We start from the raw sequence: 27,844 nt of genomic DNA, 5'->3' as shown, positions 1-27,844 counted from the left end.
AGGCAGCCATACGATCCCTCTCTGATCAGATTCGATCAGAGAGGAATTGGTTGGTTGAATCTGATGGCAAATCGACCAGTGTATGGCCACCTTTAATACGAGACTACAGTATACACTTGCTAAAGTGCTGCAGAAAATGTCATAAACCGTACAAAATTGTTTCAGGGGCAATTCAAATAATCAGGTATGCAGGAGAACTGATGACTGGACAGCACTGTTATTGTCTAGTGTAGGTGCTGACAGCTCCCTCTCCCCCACACCCCATAAAGCAGAACACTAGTCTTGAAGGGTAGGCAGACAGTGTGACAGTACAGGGAAAGGCTGCCTAAAATGACAATCATTCATTTCAGGTAGGTTGAAAAGTGTACACTTAACTCTTTCCTGCTGTATAAAATTGCTTTACTTGCAGTCTGTCACTCTTTTGCATATCACATGCTTCCTGTCTGGACAGGAAGTTAGTGTAAAGCTCCTAGGTTTATACCTAGGGCAGCAATAACATCACAAGAGTAAAAAGGCTTTCAAATACAGTAGATCCTTGTGTCAGCAGTTAAAGGATACCCGATCTGACATGTGACCTGATGAGAGAGACATGTGTATGTACAGTTCCTAGCACACAAACAACTATGCTGTGTTCCTTTTTTACTTTCTCTGTCTGAAAGAGTTAAATATCAGGTATGTAAGTGGCTGACTCAGTCCTGACAGGAAGTGACTACAGTGTGACCCTCACTGATAAGAAATTCCTACTATAAAACACTTTCCTAGCAGAAAATAGCTCCTGAGAGCAAGGAAGAGAAAACAAGGGGAAATTCTTATCAGTGAGGGTCACATTGTAGTCACTTCCTGTCTGAGTCAGGACTGAGTCGGCCACTTACCTACCTGATATTTAACTCTTTCAGGCAGAGAAGGAAAAAAAGGAACACAGCATAGTTGTTTGTGTGCTAGGCACTGTACATACACATGTCTATCTCATCAGGTCACATGTCTATCTCATCAGGTCACATGTCAGTTTGGGTATCCTTTAAAGGAATTGTCAGGCAAAAAAAAAAGTTACTTACCTGGGGCCTTTACCAGCCCCATGCAGCCATCCTGTACCCTCAGTCACTCACTGCTGCTCCAGACCTCAGGGGTCGGCGGGCCGCATTGCGTCCATTTTTACGCATTCCCGCTGGTGCAAAACATTAACACATACATTTTTAGCGTTGCACCGCTAACGCTAAAAAATTCACATTGCACCAACGCTAAAAAAAAAAAAAATTGTATGCGTTAGTGTTCCTGCACCAGCAGGAATTCGTAAAAATGGACGCAATGTGGCCCGCCGACCCCGAGTTCGGCAAAAACGGAACTAGCTGGTGGAGGGGGACCAGAGCAGCAGTGAGCGACTACGAGGGCACAGGATGGCTGCATGGGGCTGGTAGAAGCCCCAGGTAAGTGAAACTTTTGTTTATTTGCCTGACAATTCCTTTGAGCAAATCAAAAACATACACATACGACTTCCTCACACTGACTGACTTCTTTCTAATGTTTAAAACAACATTCTGTATTCTTGGAGTTCAAAGAAATGCTCATTTATGTTCCTACTCAAGAATTCATAACTGCCCCGCCCCAGATCCACCTAAATCTTCCATCTGGTTTGAAATTAATCAAAAAGGAATCACTTTGGAAATTGATTATGTGCAGATTTGTTCCCCTACTATAATCTGCTGTGGAAAACTCAACATGCACAGGCACATAGGGGAGGGGGTATATCTATACACCCCTCCCCCATGGACTGTGCATCTCAGCCCCCCATACCATCCCTATAATCCTCCGCACCCCTATGGACTGTATATCTATATCCTTCCCTTATTCCTACAACCACCACCCCCCCCCCATTTTATTTTTTGATTTGCTCTGGCAATGGTAAAAATGTATTTGGTCCTGCCAATAAAGCTTATTGGATTTGATTGCGGAGAGCCCTGTTGCTATGTACAGAAAGCAGAAAACAAGCAGTTCACCAAATGACATAACATATGCCATTTTCTCAGCTGCTTTTAGGTTACATAATTATGGACAACTTGGGAACTCTCACACTGTACACAACATATGGATCAATATTGTAAGGAGACACATGACAGTGTGGTTGCCAAGTAAGAGGAAGACAATCTATGTATCAAAGCTACTAAGGATTAGCATAATCGAGCCTTTGGAGTAACAAAGGGGGTACTAACACTGGCCAGGTTGCAGTAACTTGATAGCTGTGCAGAAACAGCTGTTGCTTAGTAGTGACTGCAGCTTATGAAAGAGATACAGGCAGCTATAACAAAGTGTATGCATTGAGTATTTATTGTAACTAGACTGTAAAGCTTTCATTACAACATGTAACTGTTTTAATTAAGACTGAGCAGTGGTCTTAAAAGTGCTGAAGGAACCTACTGTGGTCTGTTCAGACAGCTTACTGGAGCTTGTAAAGTTTCTACAATAAAAAGGTATAGGAAGACTGCCTGAGTAGATTGCCACTAATATAACATGAGAAAACCCCCTCTGTCCCCTCCAGATTTTCCTGAACACCATGCTTACACACTTCGAGGAGCAGGCTGTACCTCTTTACCAGTGCTCTACCATAGAAATAGGTGAAGTTATACAGTAGCTCACAAAGTCGGGGAAGTGACTGAGCACATACATGACACACCTCAGTAAGCTGATAAGAAGTAGGTTTGGACACAAAACTGGGCCTACAAGAAGGTTGTGCATGGCAAAGCCGACAACACCAGGAAGCAGGCAACACTTTAGGCAGAAAGTTTTATTCTTAGCATTCTGTGTGTTAAGGTTATGAGTCAGGCCACTGATCACACTCCTACATGCCCTATGTGAATAGAAAGCCTCCAGGCAGCTTGCTGCAAATGCACCAATTACTATGTAAGACAAGTGTGCATCTATACATCTCGTCACTAAGCAAACTAAGCAATTACACAGGTTAATGTAATCTGACGCATCACCTTCCACAGACAGTACGGGTGTGGCTGAGGCACAGGTGCAAGCTCCAGGCACAATGTCTGCATCTAGGCGGGTAGTATGAGATAACCTTAGACCTGCTGTATAGAGCGGGTAAAGGAGACACTATTAATCCTGGCATGGGTGCATATAGTATGCAGCTTGGAATCGTGCAAATCAAATACACTCCCTGCCCATTTCAAACTAGCCCAGTTCTAAGCTGCATACAGTTCCATTAGCAACTCACTGGCCACCCCTACTGCTGTGTAATGTGTGCACCCATTCTTCAGATTTATGTACAATATAGAAGTTGAGCCATTTGTTTTCTGTATCCCATTATTGTTAATGCAACTGGATGAATATGACACAGAGCCAACAAACTTATCTCCACAGCATAATCTATGTATAGTCAAGGATAGAGCAGGAACGCTATCAGTAAGGCCTCTTTTCCACAGACTTGAGCTCGGCAAGCAGTTACCAGGCAGAAACAAGCAGTTACCAGGAAGCAGTGCGCCGTTGTGAGAGTTTGAGAGGCATTTCACTGCCTATCAACAGTCCATGGAAAAGATGTCAGTGTCCTGGGTGCTTGATAGTGTGATACAGGCAATATTGCCAACAATGTAGAAAGCAAAGTCTATCAGCACAGCAGCTTCAAGGTTACAGTACACTATTGGGCCCAAATTTAAAAAAATAAAAAGTTGTTTCAGTGCACTGGTTTTTGAGGTTCTCCGATACATGGATTAAGCTTTGTTTGTTTGTTTAGTCACATATGTGGGAGGGATACTTTGGTTTAAATACAACCCTAATCTCCTGTCTTCATGAAGCTTTGATGAAGGGAGACCCTGCAAGACTCCCAAAACTATTGTCGGATTGCTTGTGGATTGGGGCAAAATTAAGCACGTGCTCTTACCTTGAAGTTGGTGTGCTGATCAGGGCTGTGGAGTCGGTACAAAACCATCCAACTCAAACTCCTCAGTTTATGAAAACCAACTCCAGGTACCCAAAATTGCTCCAACTCCTTAGTTAAATTTTTACAAAAACTATGGATTTGGTTCAAAAAAATCCTCTGACTCCTTAGTTTATTGAAACCACCAACTCGGACTCCAGGTACCCAAAGTTGCTCTGACTCCACAGCCTTGGTGCTGATAGATTTTGCTTTACCCAACATAGCCTAGGACTCCTTTCACACTGTGTCCAATATAATTTATTCACATGGGGCAATCACATGGATTGTGGTGTGGTGCATTTGGCAGTTCCTACTATGTACTCCTTACAATAAAAGAATCCTTTGCAGTTGGTCAAGCTTGAGTCATCCTTCTCGTGTCTATGGGAAGAGACAATATTGCACACATGGACAAACCTGCGCACAGACACACACAGACACACACAGACACACACAGACACACACAGACACACACAGACACACACAGACACACACACAGACACACACACAGACACACACACAGACACACACACAGACACACACACAGACACACACACAGACACACACAGACTCTCTCTCTCTCAGTTAATAAGACAACTAGTCATATATAGGCTTAGGAAAAAAGGCATCAAGTTTATTTGGTGAGGAGGAATAAAGAAATAATTTAATATCTGCATGGCGACAGCTATTGGGACTACAAATTCCTTTAGCAGTGGTGATATGAATATCCTGGTCCCGATGATGCCAGCTCTGATGTGATGAGCTACAGGCAACAGCTCTCCTGACAGGGAACAATGGGGGAAGCAGAAAATGCCCATTCCTACTCAGCCCAATCTTCCCTCCAAGGAAAAATGAATGCAACACAGGTACATTAATACAGAGAGCTGCCCCCTTCTGGCTGCTGGTGGTATACAGTAGAGAAGATTCAACCGTTCATCACCATCCGGACAAGTTCTGCAAACAAAACAGAAATAGTTATTCAGATGAATAGTGCAAACGGCAATGCGTGCCCCGCTATTACACAGGAAATAGTGGTGCGCTGTCAGTCAATGCTGACATTACAGCCAGAACGCCCAGTAACAAAGCAGCACCACATTTCTGTGAAACAGCCAACTACAGAGCACACATCACTGGGTAACAGGGACAGGGGCTCCCGCACTAGCACATGGGGCCTACTCAACCAATCTAGCCTATGACCTGACACACTGTGAGAAAGCAATACATCTAAACCTCAATACGTAGAACTGTTATATTCCCTCAGGCTGGGTTCACACATAAAAGGTGTCCAGTCCTGCATCAGTTTTGTACAAGTTTTCTATGCCTTGGTTCATAAATTGTGTACAATTCCAATCCCGTCAGGTAAAACTGATAGAAAACTGATGCAAAACTGACAGGACCGGAGATGCACAGATGTGTGTGAACCAAGCCTCTTCTGTGAAAGTTATTCAACCATCACTAACTGGCCTAATGGTTTAATGGAACAGTCCTCCCCTCACACTTCCAATCATCAGCCTGCAAGTTTCTGAAAACGTAAAACCATCTTGCCTGTAGTTGCCATGAAAAGTAAACTCAGCTATATGTAGCATATATCTAGCAGAGCCTCCCAGTTCATGAAAATACCAACTGCACATAAAGGGTTTTTGTAGAGTTGGATGTAAAAGGTTTCCAGAAGGAACAATTCTCAGGTCCTTTGTCTGCAAGTTTATATTTTCTAGTGTATGTAGAAGAAGGCGGCATCTAATCTCTGTGTACATCTGCTTTTACTACATATGGTACAATCCCACCCCAGAACTAAAGGAGCCCCTCTCCCACATCAATCATTATAGAAGCACTACTGATCAGTACAAACTCAATCTACAGCAAGGATTGGAAGGCAAAAAGTATTTAGCTGAAGCATTGGAAATATCTACGATCTACTAAAAGACTGAATGCAATCGGCAGATTGCCAAGAGCAAGGAAGCAAGAGGATTCTGGACTGCAAGAGAGAATCACATAACACACACCAGTCTAACCTCACACTTCAGCTGGGGAAAATGCTCTGTACACCATGGGTTGGATTTAACAAGGCATCTCTGCCCTGCAGGTCATAAGCAATCATGCAAACATTGCTTGAGTCATTTACACCCTACTAAAAAGGGTAGTAAAATCGTATTTGGTCCTGCCAAAGTTTTTTTGGATTTGTACAATTGCAAGCAAATGACAGCAGCAAGACTTACACCCCCAACCCCACCCCTGCTGAAAACATATACATGTAACTACAACTACTAAATTTAAAAGAAACTGAGAACCATGGAGTTGCTGAAAGATGTGCCAAAGCATACCTCAAGGAAAGATAGCATCTGTGGGCAGGAGTTAAATTATTTTGTGAGATTGGAAGTAAGTGTTAGAGGCATCTATTTAGTAGCTCCAAAAATTAAGTACCATATTTTTCGGGCTATAAGACGCACTTTTTCTCCCCCAAAAAGTAGGGGGGGAGGGGGGGAGTTACTGTGTTTTTAGTCCGCACGTTACCTTCCTTGGGGTTGTTTCCTAGTGGGTGGCACGGCAGCAGTAGCAGCGGTAATCCGCAGTGGGTGGAAGCGGGATCCACAATATCTAAGCGGCATAGGAGAAGCCGCTGTTATAATCTACTCAGCTTGTCCTTTGATCTTTATCTCCCCAGGGTGCCCCAGCAGCGTGATCGACAGTGACTCTAAGCGGCATAGGGAAAGCCGCTGTTATCGTCCGCAATGCTTTGTTCTTTAATCCAGACCAGCGTCAGCCCCGCGATCCCAGCTGACAAAGTAGCGGAACATCTTCAGCAGCTATAGCGGCAGTTCTCAGAGGCTTCCGTACTCGCATTGTTTACTTCCGCTTTCTCATGACCTGCAGAGCACGTGCGCCGGGGTCATGTGATGACACAAGTAAACAATGCGAGTACGGAAGCCTCTGAGGACTGCCGCTATAGCTGCTGAAGATGTTCCGCTACTTTGTCAGCTGGGATCGCGGGGCTGACGCTGGGCTGGATTAAAGAACAAAGCATTGCGGACGGTAACAGCGGCTTTCCCTATGCCGCTTAGAGTCACTGTCGATCACGCTGCTGGGGCACCCTGGGGAGATAAAGATCAAAGGACAAGCTGAGTAGATTATAACAGCGGCTTCTCCTATGCCAATTAAGCCTCATCTACACGTGTAGATGAGGTGGCGATCCGGCGGCTCGGTTAGCCGCCGGATCGCCTCTTCTGCGTCCCCGCTTGCGCACCGGATTCGATTCCCCGCTCGTCCCTGCTTATCTTCCGCTCGATTCCCTGCCTTTGTCCCCTCGCGGGGAGCGAGCAGGGAATCGGCGGTGCGGAGATCCGTCCTGTCGGATCTTATCAATCGAGCCGCTGATGCGGAACATCGGAGCCGCATCTACGCGTGTAAATGCGGCTTTAGACATTGTGGATCGTGCTGCTGGGCACGCTGGGGAGATTAAAGATAAAAGGGCTAGCATTGTGGATGATAAAAGCAGCTGCTCCTATGCTGCTTTGGAACACTGTGGATCACGTTTGTGCTGCTGATGCCACCGTACTGTGCACCTTGTTAGGACCACATGGACACCCAGACCTGAAGTGTAGTTTAGTATAGTTTGTGATGGCAGCAGGGGTTAATGTAGCTTGCCAGTGAGACAGACATCTTGGGGGGGAGAAGGGAAGGTCTATAAGACACTCCTGGACCATGGATGCACACAGGGGAGAGGGGGAGAGAGGAGAGGGAGAGATTTTCTCTCCCCTAGTTTTAACCCTTTTTTAAACCTCGGTGCACCTTACAGTCCGGAGTGTCTTATAGTACGAAAAATACTGTAGTTTAGTAGTTCCAAAGTATGCTTTGACACATCTTCCTGCAGCTTTCCCATGGCTAGTTATGATTCAGGACGAGTTATGACTCAAGAGAGTCTAGGACGAATAATTTCACGACATTACAAAAATGTCACTTTAGCCTAGGTCAGAAGGGCAAGAATCCCACCACAAATTTTCTATCACATGAATAAACACCATTTTCTTTCAGCACAGTGGTACCCCGATAGTATTACATACATCTATAGGCTCTTTTACAATTCTATTGAAACCTCTTCCATAGTGCGTTACCCTGAGGAATAAAGGCGTGTCATCTTCATTCTCTTATAAGCGATGCCAGTTGCCTGGCCGTCATTCCTCGTTTCAGGTTCACTTTAAAGTATTAGAGGAAGAGCATCAGCACACAAGTCAGGAAACTGATATTGTCTATTAGATAATGCAGATGTCAGCCCCCATATTCCTCTTACTTCATGGTTCCCTTAAAAGGACTTACGAGGCCAACGGAGTAAAAAAAGTTAATTACTTGCATGGCAGTTTCAGGCACGGAGGACGCCGTCCGCGACGCTCCGCCGGGTCACCCCGCTCATTAACCCCCCGGGCCGGCTCCCGACCGCACGGCCCGGGCTCTCCTGCCTCTTCAAAGATGGCCGCTTCCTCTGGCCGCGGCTGCGCAGTCCGCCTGGCCGCGAGTGCGGCTGCGCAGCTCTAGGGCCAACCCCCCCCGATAATGAGCGGGGGACCCGGCGGAGCGGCACGGAGGGCGCGGACGGCTTCCTCCGTGCCTGAAACGACCATGCAAGTAATTAACTTTTTTTTTACTCCTCTTGGCCTCGTAAGTCCTTTAACAAAAAGAATTCTACCTACAAAAAAAACAAAAAAACTTAAAGTAGGCCAGCTATATGTGCAGGCTGCCATTGCTGACTTTCTTGCAGTAGTGGCTACCTCGGTTGACCCTCTGGATTAAAAAAACAAAAAACAAACAAACAAAAAAACACCCTTTATAAAATGACTAATTTGGATCATGCAGACAGACTAACAGCTATTTCCGCTGTGTCCGATTTCCGGACACTGAACGCGTGTGAGACAAATTGAGTGTAACAGCCCAGTGAAAATCTGGGCTGTTGCCACCCAATGTTGGAAGTTGCATGCCTTAGTGTCCAGAGCAAAATAAAGCAGTAAAACGTTTTATTTCACGATTAGGTGTGCGTTCCTACACAAAGGAACGACGCACCACCCCCACAGCGCAGGCTTATTTCAGTGATTTTTTATTATTATTATTAATTGTATTTATAAAGCGCCAACATATGTACGCCCACATCGTCTGGAAAGCCGCATTCCTCCGAGCCCTACAGATTTGCACACTTTAGGTTCCCATACGCAGTGAATGAACATAAGTTATAGTGTGCCACAGGTAGGGAAGTTAGCAGATTGTCCAATTAATATGCTGCTATGCGCTTTAATGGAGCAAAATCAATCTGTTGACCAACATACCACAAAACGATCAATGGAAACCATGCGAGGATTTGTGTCTGGAGTTGTGAGCGAATCACTGTAAAACTGATTCACTAGACCAGTGTTCCCCAACCCTGTCCTCAAGTACCACCAACAGGGCATGTTTTGTGGAAATCCACAGAGCCACTTGCCGACCAGGGCTTTCTGCACTGATCGGTGCTGCGTGGGCTCTCCAGCCCGCAGCACCGATCAGGAGTGAGCCAGGGCGATCAGACTACCCCCCTTTTTTCCCCACTAGGGGGGATGTCCTGCTGGGGGGGGGTCTGATCGCCGCCGGCTCTGTTCGTTCGGCGGGGGGGGGGGCTCCTCAAAGCCCCCCTCCGCAGCCATTTTCCGCCTCCGGCGTTTCCCTTCCTCCTATGGGCAGCGCAGGACAGAGATCCGTCCTGCGCCGCCTACAACAGATGCCGGCGAATGAGAATGCGGCGATCCCCGGCCAATCAGAGGCCGGGGATCGCCGATCTGCCTTACGGCGCTGCTGCGCAGCAGCGTCGTATGATGTAAACAGCGGGAATTTCTTCCCCGCCTGTTTACATTTTGCCGGCGAGCCGCGATCGGCGGCTCTCCGGCTGTTCATGGAGACACCCTCCGTGAACTGACATGGAAACCATGGTAACCCGCAGACGACCAGTTTACGCCAATCGGCGTTAGCTGGTCGTCAAGAGGTAATCAGCTCTGCTGAGACACCAATTACCTCACCAGTGCACGTTTGTGGTTTTCTGCAAAACATGTACTGTTGGTGGGACTTGAGGACAGGGTTGGGGGAACTCTGCACTAGACCGTTACTTCACAAAGACAAAAAGCACCACGCAACGTTCTGCCTGTCCTGCGGTCATCCAGGAACGATTGGTAAAAGGTGTCCCATCAGCAGTTTGACATGACACAAATCATGCAGTCCAATGACTGTGCACTACACGAGATGTCAGATGATCATTACTGTGTACGGATGGCATTATTCTAGGTGCCAGAGGATCGGCACTGTGTATTCCTGTACTATTTTAAAAACTTAAAAATTCCCCAAAGCTTTGCTCGGGTAAAGCTCAGGCTCCTCACACATTTTACCTTTTTAAAAGATTGCAGAGGGCACAAATGAAAATAAAGAAAACCCTATAAAATGAGCATACTTCATACACAGAGCTCTTCCTGCCATTTCTAGTAATCTGTTATGGTGGCTGCAGTGAACATCACCACCACTAGGGGCTGTAAGGACAATGCCTGAATCATCACAGAGGTGCACACCACACACAGTCATCAGCAATACACTTTCTGCAAGAGGAGGTTCTCTAGCAAGGTTTATTAAGGCACCGCCATGACACCTTAATTTGGTTAGAGGAGTAACTAATGGAGGCAGCCTTGGCACAGCGGAGAACATGCTGAGACATGCCAATGCATCCAGGAGATCAAGAGATTCAAAGAGGAATAAAAGAAAGAAAAATGACAAACTGACACTGAATGGAGGAACCAGCATACCCAGGGGGGTGGTCACGCAGACAAGATGTGCCTGATAAAGTCTGTGGGAAGGAAGATTCATCAGAGAGACCCCAAACAAAAATTACAATCACTTTAAAAGACCATTAAGCCTAAATGCAGACCGAGGAAAAGGTTGGTCTACTTTAGCTTCTGCAATTCCTCTGTCCATGCTAAACATACAAAATGGGTTGTGGTCAACTAATACAAGAGGATAGCTAGTTTATGCTCTGCTTTTAGGCTTAGTGGCAATTTTAAAACACCAAAGAAACAAAAAAGTGAAAAGGTTTATGGAAAACAGCAACAAAAAGTAAACAAGTTTATACTAATAAATTACAATGCTAAATATGGACGGAAAAAAAAAAAAACTGGAGTGTGATACAAACATGGCTAAGAATATGCCGCATACTGTATCTGAAAAAAAGATGCCTTGAATCAGAAGAAACAAAAGATTGCATGCAGGAGTTCCACTGAAGACTCACCTTCATAATTAATTTGGCCGTTCGTGTCCTCATGACCACCCAGAAGCATCTCCACCTCTTCCTCTGTCATCTTTTCCCCTGTAACAGAACACCCGGCATCTCATAAATTATACATCACAGGCAAGGCCACCTACTCACACTTACCAGATAAACAAGTAGGGAGAATAGCATTCAGAACAAGTTTCTATTTTTGTAAAGGACCTCAAAAAGTTTATATTTTGCTGGAGAATATTTGTTTTCCTGCCATGTAAAAAGCTACAGAATGGTAACACTCTTCTGCCAAGCAATACTAGGAGTAAAGAGCAACACTAGGAGCCAATAATGGAGCTACAAGGACAGGAGGTCATCATACAAATGTCTACAAACACTTAAAAATGACCACATGATGGCACTTCACAGCCAGCAACAGTTCTAAGCTGTGTGCCCAGGCCCTTGGGGAATTATCTAGCATCTACCAAAAACAAGGAACATTTCACTAAAAATGAAATTTTATGTACAGATTCTTTCTGGTTACAACTAAGCGACTGTATCCATTACTGAGTGTACTAGTAGTATTTAAAAGATAGCAAGCAATTACAACTGTGAAAGACACTAAACGACTGCTTAAAAGGGAATCTGATGTGAAATAAAAAGCTTATGAGATAAATGACGATTTGTGTGTGTAGCACAGCTAAGAAATAGAGCATTATTACCGCAGATGAGTCTCATATTGTTTCTAGTACAGGAAGTGTTAAGAACTTCAGTTATCTATGTAAAAGAGCCTCTCTGCGGTCTCCCACTTATTTAGTCAGAGAGCAATGGCATTTTCTGAAGCACTTATCTCAACCGGTGTCTCACTGTTTAAGGTTTTTCAGACAGGAAATTTAAAGCATCATTAGCTCTGCTGTTTCATCATTTAAAATACAGTGTAATTTGTAAACTGCAAATACTAGAGAATGATGCAATGATAACAGCTACATAACTGGGGCTTCTACCAGCCCCCTGCAGCCATCCCGTGCCCTCACAGATCCTCCGGTGCCCCCCCCCCCCCCCCCACACCAGCTAGTTTCATTTTTGGCGGACAGGCTCATTGCGCCAACGCAGGCCTGGCCACGTGCCTTATTCGTGTTCCCATCCGCAATAGCATCCTGCACCTAGCCAGGCTTGTCGACCAAACTAGCTGGCGGCAGGTGACTGGAGGATCCATCAGCAACTGCGAGGGCATGAGATGGCTGCAGGGAGCTGGTAGAAGCTCAAGGTGAGAAAAATCAGATTTTTTTAATTCCAGGATTAAGTATCCCTTTAGGGCCCCATTCACACTAGAGCATTTTGCCGGCGATTTCAGCAAAACGCTCAAGCGCTTTTGAAAGCGCTAGTGCTATGATGCCCTATGGGCTCGTTCTTACTTGGGCGATTTGCGTTAATCGCCAGCGATTAACGCAAATCGCCAAATGCAAACGCGTAGCCTGCACCATTTTCAGGCGATTTCCCGGCGATCGCGTTTCAGTGCTATAGAAGCACTAAACGCGATCATGGGAAAATCCAGGGCTGTGGAGTCGGTCCAAAAATCCACCGACTCCGACTCCTCAGTTTAGGATTCCACCGACTCCACGACTCCGACTCCTCTAATTTGCATATTACAATTTTGTTGATTAAAAGTATGTAACATGAAATTCGTCTCTTAACTGCCAACGCTTAGGAATTTTACAAGACAACTGAAGTGAGAAGGATATGTAGACTACTATATTTATTCCCTTTAGACTAAAACTAGTCCTTGGTAAGAGTACTTGTAAAAGGTACAAACCGGAACAAAGAACATCTATCAGGCCCTAGGCAATGTAAGTGTGGGTACATGTAAGAATGATGTGCAGGTACTCTGCAGGGGAATGAGGAGATTGTAAACAGACAACACCTCTCTGTTCAATGTGCACAGCATTCTCAGTGGATTCCCTGCAGCTCTGTGGGGAGTGCATATGTAGAGTATAGTACTACTGTAACAAAGTAAACCTGAGACAGATGAAATTAAAGTTTTATACATACCTGGGGCTTCCTCCAGCCGCCTTCAGAATAATCAGTCCCTCGTTGTCCTCCTCCACCACCTGGATCTTCTGCTATAAGTCCAGGTACTTGAGCCAGTCAGGCGTAGTGCGCATGCACACACTCCGCCGCCAGGAGCATACTACACCTGTGCAGCACTATTGCGCAGGTGCAGAATGTTCCTGGCTGTGGGAGCGGCATGCGGCCGGACAGCGCTGACTGGCTGAATTACCAGGACTCATAGCAGAAGATCCGGGTGGTGGAGGACAGTGAGGGACTGATTAGCCTGAAGGGGGCTGGAGGAAGCCCCAGGTATGTATAAAACTTTACTTTTCATCCGTCTCAGTTACCCTTTAATTTGTAGTCACCAAACCAAATTTTAATAACATATCAAATTATTTGATTTCATCAGCAAAGGGAGTGCATACATTTGCATAAATCAGCATCAATGCAGAATTATTTCCATCTCGTTGACCATCTCTATTAGTGACACAGCTACACATCAGGCTTTATTCTTACAGCATAGATGTTATTTAGTATATATAAGAGATTCCTGTGTACACATCATATATACAGTCACAATCAGATATGTATATCTGACTTTAAAAATACGGGGACTGCTTTATTGAAGCAGCACAAGTAACTCATTTTGATTGGTTTATTTCATTTTTGTGGACTAAGCACAGCAATTACTGTATATAACCTGTATATATACATTATTTTTAATGACTATTATCTGAGAAATAGAACATTTTATCATATTTTCTATTTTAATTACAGTTACAAATTCCATTAGGAGTCGGAGTCGGAGTCGGTGCATTTTTTCCCGACTCCGACTCCAGGCACCCAAAATTGCCCGACTCCACGACTCCGACTCCACGACTCCGACTCCACAGCCCTGGGAAAATCACTGCAGTGTCCAGTGATTTTTCCGCGTTAAATCGTGGGGAAAAATAAATAAATAAAAAAAAAAAAAATCACTCCCGCAAAACTCTGGCGGTAATCGCCGGCATTTTGCGCTTTCAAGTGTGAATGGGGCCTTAAGAAGGAGGGTTTTGTATCAAATTGCTACCAATGCTGCTTGGTTCACATAAGAGGCTGAAGGTGGTGAATTTACTGCTCGTCAGCTGCTCCCATGATCGGGTCGGGCACTTGCTAGCGCTTGACAAGTGGTGAAGGGAAGGCGGTAGCTATATATTTTAATTATTATCACAGGTAATCCCAACACATTTCAAACACTACCATTTGGCTGCATGGATTTACAGCTGAAAGGCTGAACTGCCCATCAAGTGCAGTTTAGCCTCCTGTGTAAAAGGCTTTCTTCCAGGTGGTTGAGAGCCTCATCAACCTATACCAGTGCTTTCCATACTTAGCCTCAAATCCCACCAGCAATGCATGTTTTGTGCACATCCACACCAGTTATCCACATTGCTGAGGAACCAAATACATTACCTAATACTTACATATCTGCCAATTATGGCCATCTATTGGATATCATGGTCCTGATTAAATACACTTTTCTCCTGAGTTGTCTCATGGGGTACCTTTTCTTATTTTTATATTGTACCTTTCCTAACCTAGTGGGTGGAGAAGTATTAATAAGTGTATTTCTGCCAATTTATATTGTTAAAAAAAAAAAAAAAACAAAAAAAAAAACACAGCATTTCAGGATGAAAGTCTCCTGCAAGAACTCATGGGGACCACAAAAAAAAAAAAAAAAAAAAAAAGTTTATTGAAACAGGACCATGACCTGGGGATATCCACTGGCAAGGTTGAAATTCAAAGAAATCAAAAGCCTACCAATGCGAGCCTCCGTTATAAGTTTAGGGGTAACATTCAGTGGAAATGTGTAGTTCCAGAAGCTTGTCAGATTCCCACACCACGTGGTGCAATGAACCAGTTTTGTCTCATCCTCTCCAGCCCAGTATACTTATCATTGGGTAGAATGTGGCCATTTTACAAAAAGGCTAAGATAACAATATGTTCTTACTTTGATTATTGCATTTACCCTGTGGTTCTCACTTAGATAACTGTTACATATCTATTTCATGACCTCTTGCCGTTCCCCATTCTGGAATTTACTAGCTTTCTAAATTTATATCATTGCCTGTTTTAATGACCCTCTTTTGTTCAGACAAGTTGTAGCGAAACAATATAATACGGTTCATTCTTTTGTGAGACAGCCACGACATAAGTGTTAAGCATCTTATGGGTTTTGCTAAAAAGTAAAAAAAGTGTCCGCTTACCTAGAGTAATAAGGACATGCCGGAGTTCTGCTCCCATTACACAGCCATTGCCTTCCTTGTCAAATACTTTCAGTCCCTCAATAAAGTCCTCTGTCTTGCACTGGTCCTTGTTTTTGGCGATTGTTTGCAGCATGGGAAGGAATTGCTCAAAGTCAAGCATCTTGGAATTCAGCTCTGTAGAGAAAAGCACAGATTAGTAATAGAAGGGGGGGGGGGGGGGGGGGGGTTATAAACCACAGTGGAAACTGATAATAAGAACCAAAATAAATGATAGTTGTTGGGGAGATGAAAGGGATTAAAGGCGATGCAACCTATACAAAGTCCACCCTCGAAAATATATATATATATATATATATATATATATATATATATATATATATATATATATATATATATATATATATATATATATATATATATATATATATATATATATATATATATATATATATATATATATATATATATATATATATATATATATATCCAGTGTTCTCCCCAGGGCTAATTAAGTGGGCGGGCCGCCCAGCTGATTTGAAGCCCCGCCCGCCTGTTATGTGCTTGCCTGGAGCTTCTAGTAAACTTCACATAGGAGCGCTCCATTGCCTGCTTTCAGTCAGCGCTAGCCTCGCACAATAGCAAAGGCTGACACTACACTGCAGGAGCGCTCCTCTGCCTGTCAGCTCATGTGTTCTGGTGAGACAGGGAAGGATTGGCTGGGCGGGTTGTAAGGGACGGGACTCCTGTTCCGATTCTCCCTTCTGCTCTCCGAGTATTAGGATCTATTTTATTACGGTGCCTCTCACTCTCGTGAATGAAAACAGAGAGAGCAGTAAAGCAACAACAAAAAAACAAAAAAAAACAAACAAAAAAAAAACGATACAGCAGCAGCTTCCAGGAGTGAGATAAGAGCCACGTGGGTCTCCGGGACAGCCTCAGAGCGGCTCATGTAGTCTCTCCTTCTCCTCCAGACTGCAGGTAAACAACATGCCTGTGTAGTTGAAAACGGCAGCTGCACGTTTAATCCGGCTGGAGGGAGACACGGAGATCAGGAGAAGTGATGCCCCTTCACACCTCTGCATGTTTATTTATTTGCTGTGGGGGCAGAGGAGACACAGCCATGCAGAGCATCTGTCTGTAAAAAGGCAGCCCCCTGTGCACTTGTCTCTTGCTGTGTGTGTTTCCCCCTGGCCCCAGCTTTGTATGGTGTCTGTAGTGCTGCCCCTCCCCCTGCACACTGGGGACACTTAGTGGAGCTGAACTCTTGCACAGGACAGAAGGAAACAGAGAACTGCACCCTGTATTTAGACAGTTTAGCCTGTCTAATTTGATCTCTGTGTCACATGACTGCAGAGAAGCTCATTTGAAAAGCACTAAATGTTAACATGTCTGCTTACAAGAAAGCAGGAAGTAGACACACTGCAGATTTATTGCAGCATTTGTATCAGCTGTAACAAAGAAATGTTTTTCTTTAAAGGACAACTGAAGTGAAACGGATATGGAAGCTGCCATAATTATTTACTTATAAGCAATGCCAGTTGCCTGGCTGTCCTGCTGATCCCCTGCCTCTAATAATTTTACCCTAGCCTCTGAACAAGCATGCAGCATATCCGATGTTTCTGATCATATTGACAGATCTAACAAGATTAGCTGAATGCTTGTTTCTGGTGTGATTCAGACACTACTGCAGCCAAATATATCAACAGGGCTGCCAGGCAATTGGTATTGTTTAAGAAGAAATAAATATGGCAGTCTCCATATTCTTCTCACTACAGTTGTCCTTTAAAGGTTATGCTGTTGTGCATCTTTTAGAGCAGAGAGCAAGTTCTCTGTTCAGGTCTGCTTAAAAAGGGACCTGAGCACCTTAATCTGAAACAATCTGCTAGGTACACACAATGCAATTTTCTGACAGATCTACTGTCAGATCGATTATTCCCAACATGTCCTATCTGATTTCTGCATGATTTCCTATAGAAGTGAACTGAAAATCAGATCAGGCATGTTGAAAATTGACGATCTGACAATAAATCTGTCCGGAAATTGCATTGCGTGTACTTAGCAGGTACATCGGCTTGCCTCCTCATCCTCTTTTTATTCTGTAAGCAGAGTTGCATTCCCCCCTCGCACGCCACCCGGCTACTTTTTCATGCCACCCGGCTGGGAAAAAATTCTGGGGAGAACTATATATATATATATATATATATATATATATATATATATATATATATGTGTATATATATGTGTATATATATGTGTATATATATGTGTATATATATGTGTATATATGTGTATATATGTGTATATATGTGTATATATGTGTATATATGTATGTGTGTGTGTGTGTGTGTGTGTGTGTGTGTGTGTGTGTGTGTGTGTGTGTGTGTGTGTGTGTGTGTGTGTGTGTGTGTGTGTGTGTGTGTGTGTGTGTGTGTGTGTGTGTGTGTGTGTGTGTGTGTGTGTGTGTGTGTGTGTGTGTGTGTGTGTGTGTGTGTGTGTGTGTGTGTGTGTGTGTGTGTGTGTGTGTGTGTGTGTGTGTGTGTGTGTGTGTGTGTGTGTGTGTGTGTGTGTGTGTGTGTGTGTGTGTGTGTGTGTGTGTATGTATGTATGTATATATATATATATATATATATATATATATATATATATATATATATATATATATATATATATATATATATATCTCATGCTGTATATTCAGAGAAACCATTTCTTCCAGGCTAGTAACTTCATAGTAATTAGCCCCTGACTGCCAGATAGAATCTGAATTATTTTCACAGTGACAAAGACATTAGCACTCTCAGCTTGTAGCACTACAATTCTATCTCCAGACAGGACAGTGTCTGCAGCCGGACTGTTCTGTTTACGTGGGTTTTCTCCTTAAGCCCCATCTACACGAAGGGACATTGCAGCGATCCGGCGGCTCGATTAGCCGCCGGATCGCCTCTTCCGCGTGCCCGCCGCGTCCCCGCTCGCGCCGCATTCAAGTCCCCGCTTATCTCACGCACGATTCCCTGCCATTGTCTCCTCGCGGGGAGCGAGCAGGGAATCGGCGGTGCGGAGATCCGTCCTGTCGGATCTTATCAATCGAGCCGCATTAGCGGCTCGATTGATAAGGAGCATCGCGGCCGCATCTACTCGTGTAGATGCGGCTTTAGAGATGGTCATGTGCAGAAGCATGATCACAGCAAATCAGAGCTTTGCTAAATATATCAGTTGATCTAACAAATCACATGCCTCTCCGTGAGTTCTGCTAGACAAGACCATCACTATTCCTCCAGGTGCTTATTTTGTCCTCACACAACCAACAAAGCATAACTGCAAGTTGCCTGGCACCCCCCTAAACTGGCCATACACAGTGTGAGACACAGACTGTTAGCGGAATGCAAATTGCTCAATGTATTCTGTAAAATCACTTCCAACATATTAGTGCTATATAAATACCGGGAAAAATGATAACCTAAGTATGAACAGTGTCCCAAACATGCCCCACTCCAGGTGGAAACAGAAAATATCACTGTTTGAGGACATGGTTAATGAATAACTACACGCATACTGAAATACCTCATTTACACCTTAATAACCCATCTCACCTGCCCCCAATAAGGTCAGTATCCACTCCTAATCCCATTGGACTGTAAACTATAAGTGTCTCTCCTATTGTGTCTTGGCATTTGCTGACTGACTCATTGATTTGACCTTAGCAAAAGATATACAATTGTTTTTGATCTGTGTTACTCGTGTGTCAATTTAACTTGTCAGAAAAAAATATTTATCTGTATAGCACCTAAGGATATTTTTGTGCTAAATAAAATTGTTACTATGAAAATGATGGGGGGGGGGGGGGGGGACTGGAAGGCAAGTCTCCCCAGAGATAGTCACTTATGCAAACATTCTGGGTGGGATAACTAATGCTTGGAATACACCATGAGTTTTTTTGGCAAATATTTGGCAGATAATTTGGTCCGATCTGATTTCTATTGTTTTTCTGATAGGTTTTCTTATAGAAGTGAATGGATATGTCAGAAAAATGATTGGAAAATCGATTGGTCAGTAAATCTGTTGAAAAACCTCAGTTTACTCCCAGCATTAGGGCCCATTTTAAATGGGGTGCCACGCTCACTTCCGAATCTGATGCAGTACCCATGCTGTTGCAAAGCCGCATCGCATTTGGATGAGTGCTGCAGTAAACTGCCTATTGATAAGTTAGGCAGCATGTCCCCGCTCTAATTGCATGCTGGGAAACCCAGTGGATTCTGCAATAGTGGAAACCGGCCCTAAAGACAGACAATACACTGCAAGTCCCGAGGGTAGCATGCATACAAGACAATCCATGCCACGTGGATCTGTATACTGCAGGCTCATCTAGCAGAACAGGAAACTGCATTTGACAAATATTTGCTTCCTGCAGCAATATTACTTACCATCTGACTTTGGGTTTCCCAGAACTTTCATGACTTCAGCATTTGTTGGGTTCTGTCCCAGAGCGCGTAAGACATCCCCACACTGGATATAGAAGATTTTACCATCCCCACACCTATCAAAGAGACTGAAAGCCTCTCTGAATTCTGATAGGAAGAAGAAAGACACAATGAGCATTCCACAGAAAAAACCTAATACAACGTTACATAGATTAAAGACGAAAACACAAAAAAAAAAAAAAAAAAAAACACACACCATTTGTCCATCGTGTTCAACCAGAAAGAATGGTACTGGCACAACACTAACATGCACCCTTCATATCCCAATTGATAAAGAGGTAGGTGAAAAAACCCTTAGGCTGCTTTCACAGTAAGACGTTAGAGGCGCACGTTAGTGCAGCCTGTAACGCAGCCTAACTCACAGCAATGAAAACTAAATGGGCTGTTCACAGGGCCCACGTTGCATTACATTGTAACGCAGCACGTTTAAACAAAGTGCTGCATGCTGTACATTATACTGGGCTAAGCCGCGTTAGACTGTTTGCACATGCTCAGTAATGCTGGAGGAGGATGTCTCCCCTCCTCCTCCGCAGCCACATGGCTAATTAATATTCACTGCACTGTGTGACGTGCATCGTTTACTTCCTGGAGTGGCCACTTTGTGCAGCGATTGGCTGGCAGGACCACGTGATGCCACGTGCGTCCAAAAGTACGCATCACGAACGCCAATCTGACGTCCAACTTCAACCCCACTATGCGTTGCGTTAGGGACACGTTATGCGACCTAAATGTGGCATCTGACGCAACGTCGTAGTGGGAGAGAAGCCTTAGGCTACTTTCACAGTGGTGCTTTGTGGCGTAACAGCCGCTTTGTAATGTGGCTTGCAACACTGCAATGCACCACCAATGCAGCATTCCCAGTGTGGCGAGTGCACTGCAGTGTAACAGCTTGCAGCATTGTAATTAACTGCATGCAGCGCATTAGCACAAAACTTATATGGTAAAAGTGGCAGTAAAGTAAACTTTTCACTGACTGTATGCAAAGCAACGTGCTTATATAGGCAGGCACCGCTTTCACGTTTAGTGGAGTTCCTAGAGTTAAATGGAACTCAATGCCTGCTGTGAACCTAGCCTTACAAGGCTCTGACCAATTAGCCCCTATACATTTAATGTGAAGCCCCAAGGGTGGTAAATGATTGATATCAGGTCACTCATCAGTGGCATAGTTATAGAGATTTGGGCCCCCCAGCACTCTATACATAAATCATCTGGCGCAATAAAACCTGCCAAGGCCATCCACAGTATGAGAGGTGTAAGCAGAGGAGGGGAACAGTTTGCTAATGATTACCACTATTCAAAGCATATATAGAAGTGATCATTACCAGCATAGCACCATTGGAGAGCCAATACGGTTGTTGAGCGAGGGCCTCTAGTGGGTGCCTCTGGTCCAAGGGCCCCGGTGTGGTCACAACCTCTAAATCCCCTACTGCTATGCAACACACACTCATCCTTTCCTACATCTACCAAATGTGTGCCTAGTGTGAGAGCGATGAACTTTCCCTCACATCATCATCTGTCCTAGCGACTGAAGTGAAATCAAACAAAAATGATGGAAATCTGTCCAACATAGACTCAAAACAGCAAATATAGCATTATAGTAAGCCTCTGGATATAACAAACTCAGGTTCCATCAACTGCACCCAAATATACAATGTGTGACCAATTCTGATATAGTAAACTATTTTCCTGATCCCTTGGAGTTTGCTATAAAGGGATTCTACTGTATTCAGTCTGGCTTTACATGATTTTTCCAGGCACTTCAATATTTTATTGGATCTGTCAGTGATCCATTGCCATCCCAATGATCAAGTTTAAAAATCAGCCATAAAATTATCACTCGAGTTAGTTTTAAATCATTTTTTTATCAATATAACAATCAATTTTATGGCCAACTAAAGCTCAACATTGTAGATCCATCTTCCACTAAACAGAAGTAATTTATGGATCGTAAGGTTGATTTCAACATTTTAAATCTATTTCAATTTACAATTAAGACTTGTCTTATCGAATGTCTAATTGGGCAAATTGTTCGGTGTATGGCTACCTTCATTTCATTCTACTTAGATGAAAGATATCAGCTGCAGTTTCACTTTAAAATGAATTCCCACTGTTAATTGTTAAATACAAATGTTCACATAGTAGCAGGTTACTAGCAGACCGTGTAGAATGTGAGATTAATAATAATTAAGACAACCAGTACACTGAGGCACACCACTGAATTTAATGAACTACACCAATAGTTATTCAGGCAGCAACATCATGCATTTGTCCACACTGCAGATGCGTAATAGAAGGCAGAGACCTTGTGTTCCCTTATTTGTGTGGCACTTCCTTCCTGTGGCACTCCCTGAAGGGCCCCTCCTGCTACATTCCAGGGCGGGGAGCTGAAATCATCCCACAGACTACCTAGTCTACATCTGTGTCAGCGCTGCAGCAAGCTGTCTGCATACAAGCTCCTTCACTCCCTCCTAACCTGCCACTCTGATGCAGACTGAACAAACTTGCCTAGACATATGGCAAACATACACAGGAGGAGGGACAGAGAATCCTTCAGGCATCTCCCAGCTAGGAATGCAGAAAACTCACTCCCAAACTCATATTCTAGCAACTCCTCCTTCCCTGGCTGTACAGTACGGAGCACATCAGAATGAGGCTTTGTTACCTTATAAGGCATCCAGAGAGCAGTCTGGCAGCCATTTCAATGCTGAGGAAGGGAGGGGGGCCGTGTGGTGTCAAAAAAACAATGCTTAGCTGCATGTACAACCATAACAGTGCAGCACTAAATCCAAACTGCCATATAAGGCTGGTCTGTACAATAAGGGATTTCCTTGCTAGTATAACATATTTTTTACTCCACTAGTCTGCTCTGACTATGTTAATATATACAAGATAAAGTTATGAAAGGACTGTCAGTTTTAGCAAGTGCCCATGCTGTGTGTACTTCCTATATTGTCCAGCTTACAGTACAGGCAGAATGTATAAAAACAAGGCTGGTAAAAAGAAGAACTGAAACCCAAGCCTGCAAACCTAAATAGAACAGATGGAAGGAAAGATCAAAGGCTCTTCAATAAAGCTAGAAAATATTTCTGGCCAAACACAAATGGGGATTTCAGTAACTATAGATCATCTACAGTGAGTGTTGTTCAGTATACCTAGCTACACTTATACAATACAGACTCATGATCTTCCATTTCTTCCCTATACATGGGGAACACATTACCACTCAAGAATACTTTATTCTGGCCTGCATGATGAAACAAATCGAAAGTCCATTTAAAAACACTTCCCCTGACTAGTGACAAGCGCCAATAAAAGAGCGATACCAGCAGCATGAGCAAGAAGAGAAAACTGGCAGAGACGGCAGCTTAAATTATTTAGTAGTGTTAGCAAATACACAAGGTAACTTTTCTTCACACTGGGGTCACTTACCATCGCCCTGATCTCCCGGAAACTTACACTAGACACCAGTTTATAGAAAGACAGCACTAGAGAGTGAAATGCAAGCACAAAGAAATGAAAGCTGGGGCACAGGTGCTTTTGGAAGTACAGGAGAAAAATAAATAAATGGAATAAGGGTACATTTTTCCAGACAACCGATGATATAAACAATTACATGAAGTGTCACTTACCCTGGATCTGATCTTCTGAATAGTCACCCTGTTCAACGAAAAGTAAAGGAGTTTCAGACAAGTAGAAAAGATGGCAAATTGAGATTTTATAGGACAGAAGATAAATGTTGCTCAACATCTTACCAGTCCCCTGCAGGAGTCATTTTACCACTATACAAAAATCCCAAAAGGAATTGCCCAATCAGAGCTGTACATCAGCTTGGGGCCCAAGCACGCTTCTACGTTTTACAAAAATGCACAGCACCTCTGTTCTCTATTGCATCACTGCCCCCATTCCATAATTGGGTAGTGCTGCATTCAGGGGAAAAAAAAAATATTTTGCAGTGCCATTCAGCGCAAAAGTAACCCTTATGCCTGGTACACTATGCACTTTACCATCAGATAGATGGGTCGAACAGATTATTTCCAACAGGGACGATCTGATTCCCAGTTTTTCTGATCGATTTTCCAATCACTTCTATACAAAACCGATCAGAAAAACGGTCAGACCTGTCAGAGATGATGGATTTGACAAGTGTATCTGACAGAAAATTGCATAGTGTGTACCAGACATTAGTTATAAGGCTATGGACTCTAAACACTGCAAAATGCAACAGACTTTATAATCTAAGCCAAAAATCAAGATCCAAGCAGAGAACCGATATGCAAAGCACACATATGCAGAACTGGAGTGTGAAGAGGATGAATGTGATGCTAATCTAACTTTATGTACATTTACTTGAAATGTCACGCTGCATACAAATTGCAGCATAATGTGCAAAATGTCAGAAATTAACAACTGATTGATCATCTCTGTTGGAGACTGCCCAGATAATGTAAGAGGCACTGTAAAGAACAGAAAAAACGCTTGTTGCAGTTTTGTGTAACATGTATCCATTTGTTATTTTTTGTCTTCCCAGTAATGAGAATTTACAACACATCCTGCCCTGACAGGAAGTAAAAAAAATTAAAGGCACCTCTCCAACAGTGTCAAGCAGCAACAACAAGGGTGGCATTTCTTGTAGAGTGGAGATGGGGGAAAGACTTTGAATGTCCGAGTAGTTGTTAAAAAGCACACCTGAAGTGAGAGGTATAAGGAGGCCAACAGATTGATTTCCTTTTAAACAATACAAATTGCCTATCATGTCTACCTCTTATGCTGGGCATACACGGCCCAGATTCTTATTATCAATCGAGCCGCTGCTGGCTCGATTGATAATTTCCGACATGTCCGATCACCGCGTGGATCGATTTCCGGCTTGATCCCCGGTCAGACAATAGGCAAAAACGAAGTGCTGATAAGCGCTGAGAAGGAAGTGCCCGCGGGGACGAGCGTAAATAGATCCGCGGGCACGAGCAGTGACGCGCCAGCATCCGGCGCATAAAACTCACCGTGTATTCCCAGCATTAAGGGGCCCATACACTCAGCCGATTTTTGGCCGATTGCAAATAGATTGACCAATCGGACGATTTTGATCGATTTCAATCGATCTGGCAGGCTGGAAAATCTAGGTCGATCTGCTGAGATTGCTTATCATTTTGCATTGGCCCTAATGGAAATCTGATGGCAAAAAATGCCATCAGATCGATTTTCAATAGATTTCAAACTGAAATCTATTAGAAATCAAATCTGTTCCTAGTAACAAAAAAAATGTTCCTAAACACATAATCTGATGATTTATCTACTGCTAATCTAACGAGTGTATGGCCACCTTTATGGTACACACCAGGCAATTTCCCATCAGATAGATGGGTTGATAATTTCCGACAGATCCCTGATCGTTTTTCTGATTGCTTCTATGCAAATCGATCAGAAAAATGATTGGAAATCAGATTGGACCTGTTGGAAATTATCTATTCAACCCATCTATCTGACGGGAAATTGCATGGTGTGTACCAGGCTACTAGCTTAATACTTTTAGCCATAGACTTCCATCCATATGCGATCCATCATCTACCCTGGGGGGACTGCAGATTCAAGTTCCCAAAGCTGTCATGCACTGCAATGCATATTGGCAGATGTACTCACATCAAGCACATCATCTTAAGGTAGGAACAATGGGTACACACGTTACAATTTTCCATACAATAGATGCATCCGATTGATAAATTCCCTCACGTCCGATATTACTCCCGATAGATTCTGCGCTCGATTTTGCATAGAAGTGAATGGAAAAAGACAAGAAAATCAAGCGAAGTTAAGAGAATCGAGCAGGAAAAAAAAAAAAAAATTCGGGTGGGTAAATCGAGCGGAGAAATCATAACGTGTGTACCCAGCATAAGGCATGCACTGCAGCAGGCGCGGGCATGCAACATCACAGGGCACTTCAAAACATTGTAGCAGCGGGCCTGCCTGGAGAAGATGGTGGATATTATACAGAAGGTGGGCTAGGGAGCACCCCCATAATGCTGGTCACCCCCACCAACAGCTCATTCTATTACAAACCTCCCTTAAAAGGTAGGTTCACTTTATATATGTTTCTACACAGATGCAACAGTTGCATTTCAAAGCAAATAAATATGGCAGCCTCCACATCAGAGCTGCAGGTTCCAACTGGTTATCTGTATGTCTCCAGCCGCGCAATGCATGCATGGGATGCACAAACCACATCAATGGGAACTACATATCTTGGTATGCAATGCAACTGTCAGCGACATAGGACAAAACTGCTGCGGCATATGGGGGCCCTGCAGGGGGGGGGGGGGGAAGATGGAGGTACCCAAATAGACAAGGGTGGGGGTGGGGGGCCAGGGTGTTGGTTTTTTGTGTAGCCCCCACTAAGTAAATGCATGCAGGGTGGTGTAGCGGATAGCACTCTCGCTGGGTCCCTGGTTCAAATCCCAGCCAGGGCACTATTGGCACAGGATGTGGAATTTTCTCCCTGTGGGTTTCCTCCAGGCACTCTATTCCTCCCGCAAGTACATTTCCTCCTAAAAGTGGTCTATGCTATGATGGACATCTGATTATGGTAGGGATTCGATTGGGAGCCCCTCTGAGGGTCAGTTAAACAATAAGATTTTAGATACCCTGTACAGCAGATGTCAGCTCCATATAAATACTAAATAATAATTTATCCTCAAAAGCGCAGAGTTTATGTTTTTTAAAATATACTGCTCAGGTGGCTTTAATACTCCAAGACAGGCCCAAGGGCAAGAACTGAGGGAAGATTTCTCTGATGAATATTCCAACAGAAGTATGCCTTGCCTCCCAAAATTCTACATGTATCCCACACAACTGAAATACTTGTAGGAATTGGGCTTTCAAACTATTTAATGCTAAAGTTTAAAAGACGAAATCCACAATGTCCACCTAGAAAGTCACGTCAGTAAAACAGAAGAGAATGGACAATTGTGCAATAGAGATCTCTGCCTGCAGACAAGGCCTGTCTTGTGTCCCCTGCCCTGTGCCACACCCCGGCCACTGCTATGCTACGTTCCCAGGCGGCTATAGCACGTCCCGCAGCCCGGCATCCCTGAGCCCCGGCCCGCGCCCCTCCTCACCATGTCGCCGCTGCTGATCCTGCTGCCTCTTCCGGAATGTGAAGCCTTCTATCCCCCGCAAAATGCTATCTAGCTCTGCTGACGTCACCTTCCCGGTGTGACTACGCCCCGCCAATCTGAAGCCGGGCGCGTCACCGTAGACCAGCCCAGTATACGGCTTAGTTTCTTCGATTTACGCGCCCTCTAGCGACACTTTGTGGTATTGCAGGATTACTGAATGGTATACTGTAAAAAGTCAAGATATAGGTTCCCCAAAAAAGTCAAATGGTTTCAGCCGGACACCTTCTGTAGGTGGCGGCATTATTGTTAATGTTATTAGTTAGTACTTATACAGCACCGACATCTTCCACAGCACGTTATAGAATATTTATAGCCCTGTCACTGACTGTCCCTCAGAGAAGTTTACAATCTAATCCCTACCATAGACCAAATGTCCATTGTAGTCTAGGCAGGGGCGTAGCAATAGGGGGTGCAGAGGTAGCGACCGCATCAGGGCCCTGGTTCAACTTCAGTATTATCTCTCTATTGGTCCTGTGCTCATAATGATCACTTCTATAGATACTTTGAAAAGTGGTAATCATTAACAAACTGCTCCCCATCCCCTTCTTGCATCTCTGACACTGTAGTTGCCATTGGCAGGTGTTGGTGCGCCGTATCAATTGTTACGTATAAAGTGTAAAACTTGCATGGGGCCCACAGCTCTTTAGCTACCCCACTGAGTCTAGGGACAATTTAGGGAGAAACCAATTCACTTATTTGTATGCTTTTGGGATGTGAGAGGAAATCATATTACCCAGAGAAAA

The 27,844-nt window shown here is 43.9% G+C and overlaps 1 protein-coding gene across 2 annotated transcripts; it reads right to left on the bottom strand.

Annotated features, from left to right (window-relative positions):
- Nucleotides 1-4,521: 4,521 nt before the first annotated feature.
- Nucleotides 4,522-27,143, bottom strand: MYL6 (myosin light chain 6). 2 transcript variants are annotated; one of them, XM_068267628.1, is made up of 7 exons: nucleotides 27,042-27,143; nucleotides 23,562-23,589; nucleotides 19,876-20,019; nucleotides 15,455-15,628; nucleotides 11,193-11,270; nucleotides 10,714-10,754; nucleotides 4,522-4,867 (listed from the first exon to the last, which is right to left on the bottom strand). In XM_068267628.1, exons 1-6 carry the CDS (start codon nucleotides 27,042-27,044, stop codon nucleotides 10,726-10,728), a joined length of 456 nt encoding a protein of 151 aa, XP_068123729.1. In that variant the 5' UTR covers nucleotides 27,045-27,143; the 3' UTR covers nucleotides 4,522-4,867; nucleotides 10,714-10,725. The 2 variants fall into 2 exon arrangements, with proteins under 2 accessions (XP_068123729.1, XP_068123728.1); XM_068267627.1 differs by lacking the exon at nucleotides 10,714-10,754 and having other exon boundaries at nucleotides 27,042-27,141.
- Between the last annotated feature and the right edge of the window lie 701 nt (nucleotides 27,144-27,844).

The sequence above is a fragment of the Hyperolius riggenbachi genome, chromosome 2 (genome assembly GCF_040937935.1).
Source record: "Hyperolius riggenbachi isolate aHypRig1 chromosome 2, aHypRig1.pri, whole genome shotgun sequence".
Classification (NCBI taxonomy): domain Eukaryota; kingdom Metazoa; phylum Chordata; class Amphibia; order Anura; family Hyperoliidae; genus Hyperolius; species Hyperolius riggenbachi.
This window is presented reverse-complemented; position numbering and strand designations above follow the sequence as displayed.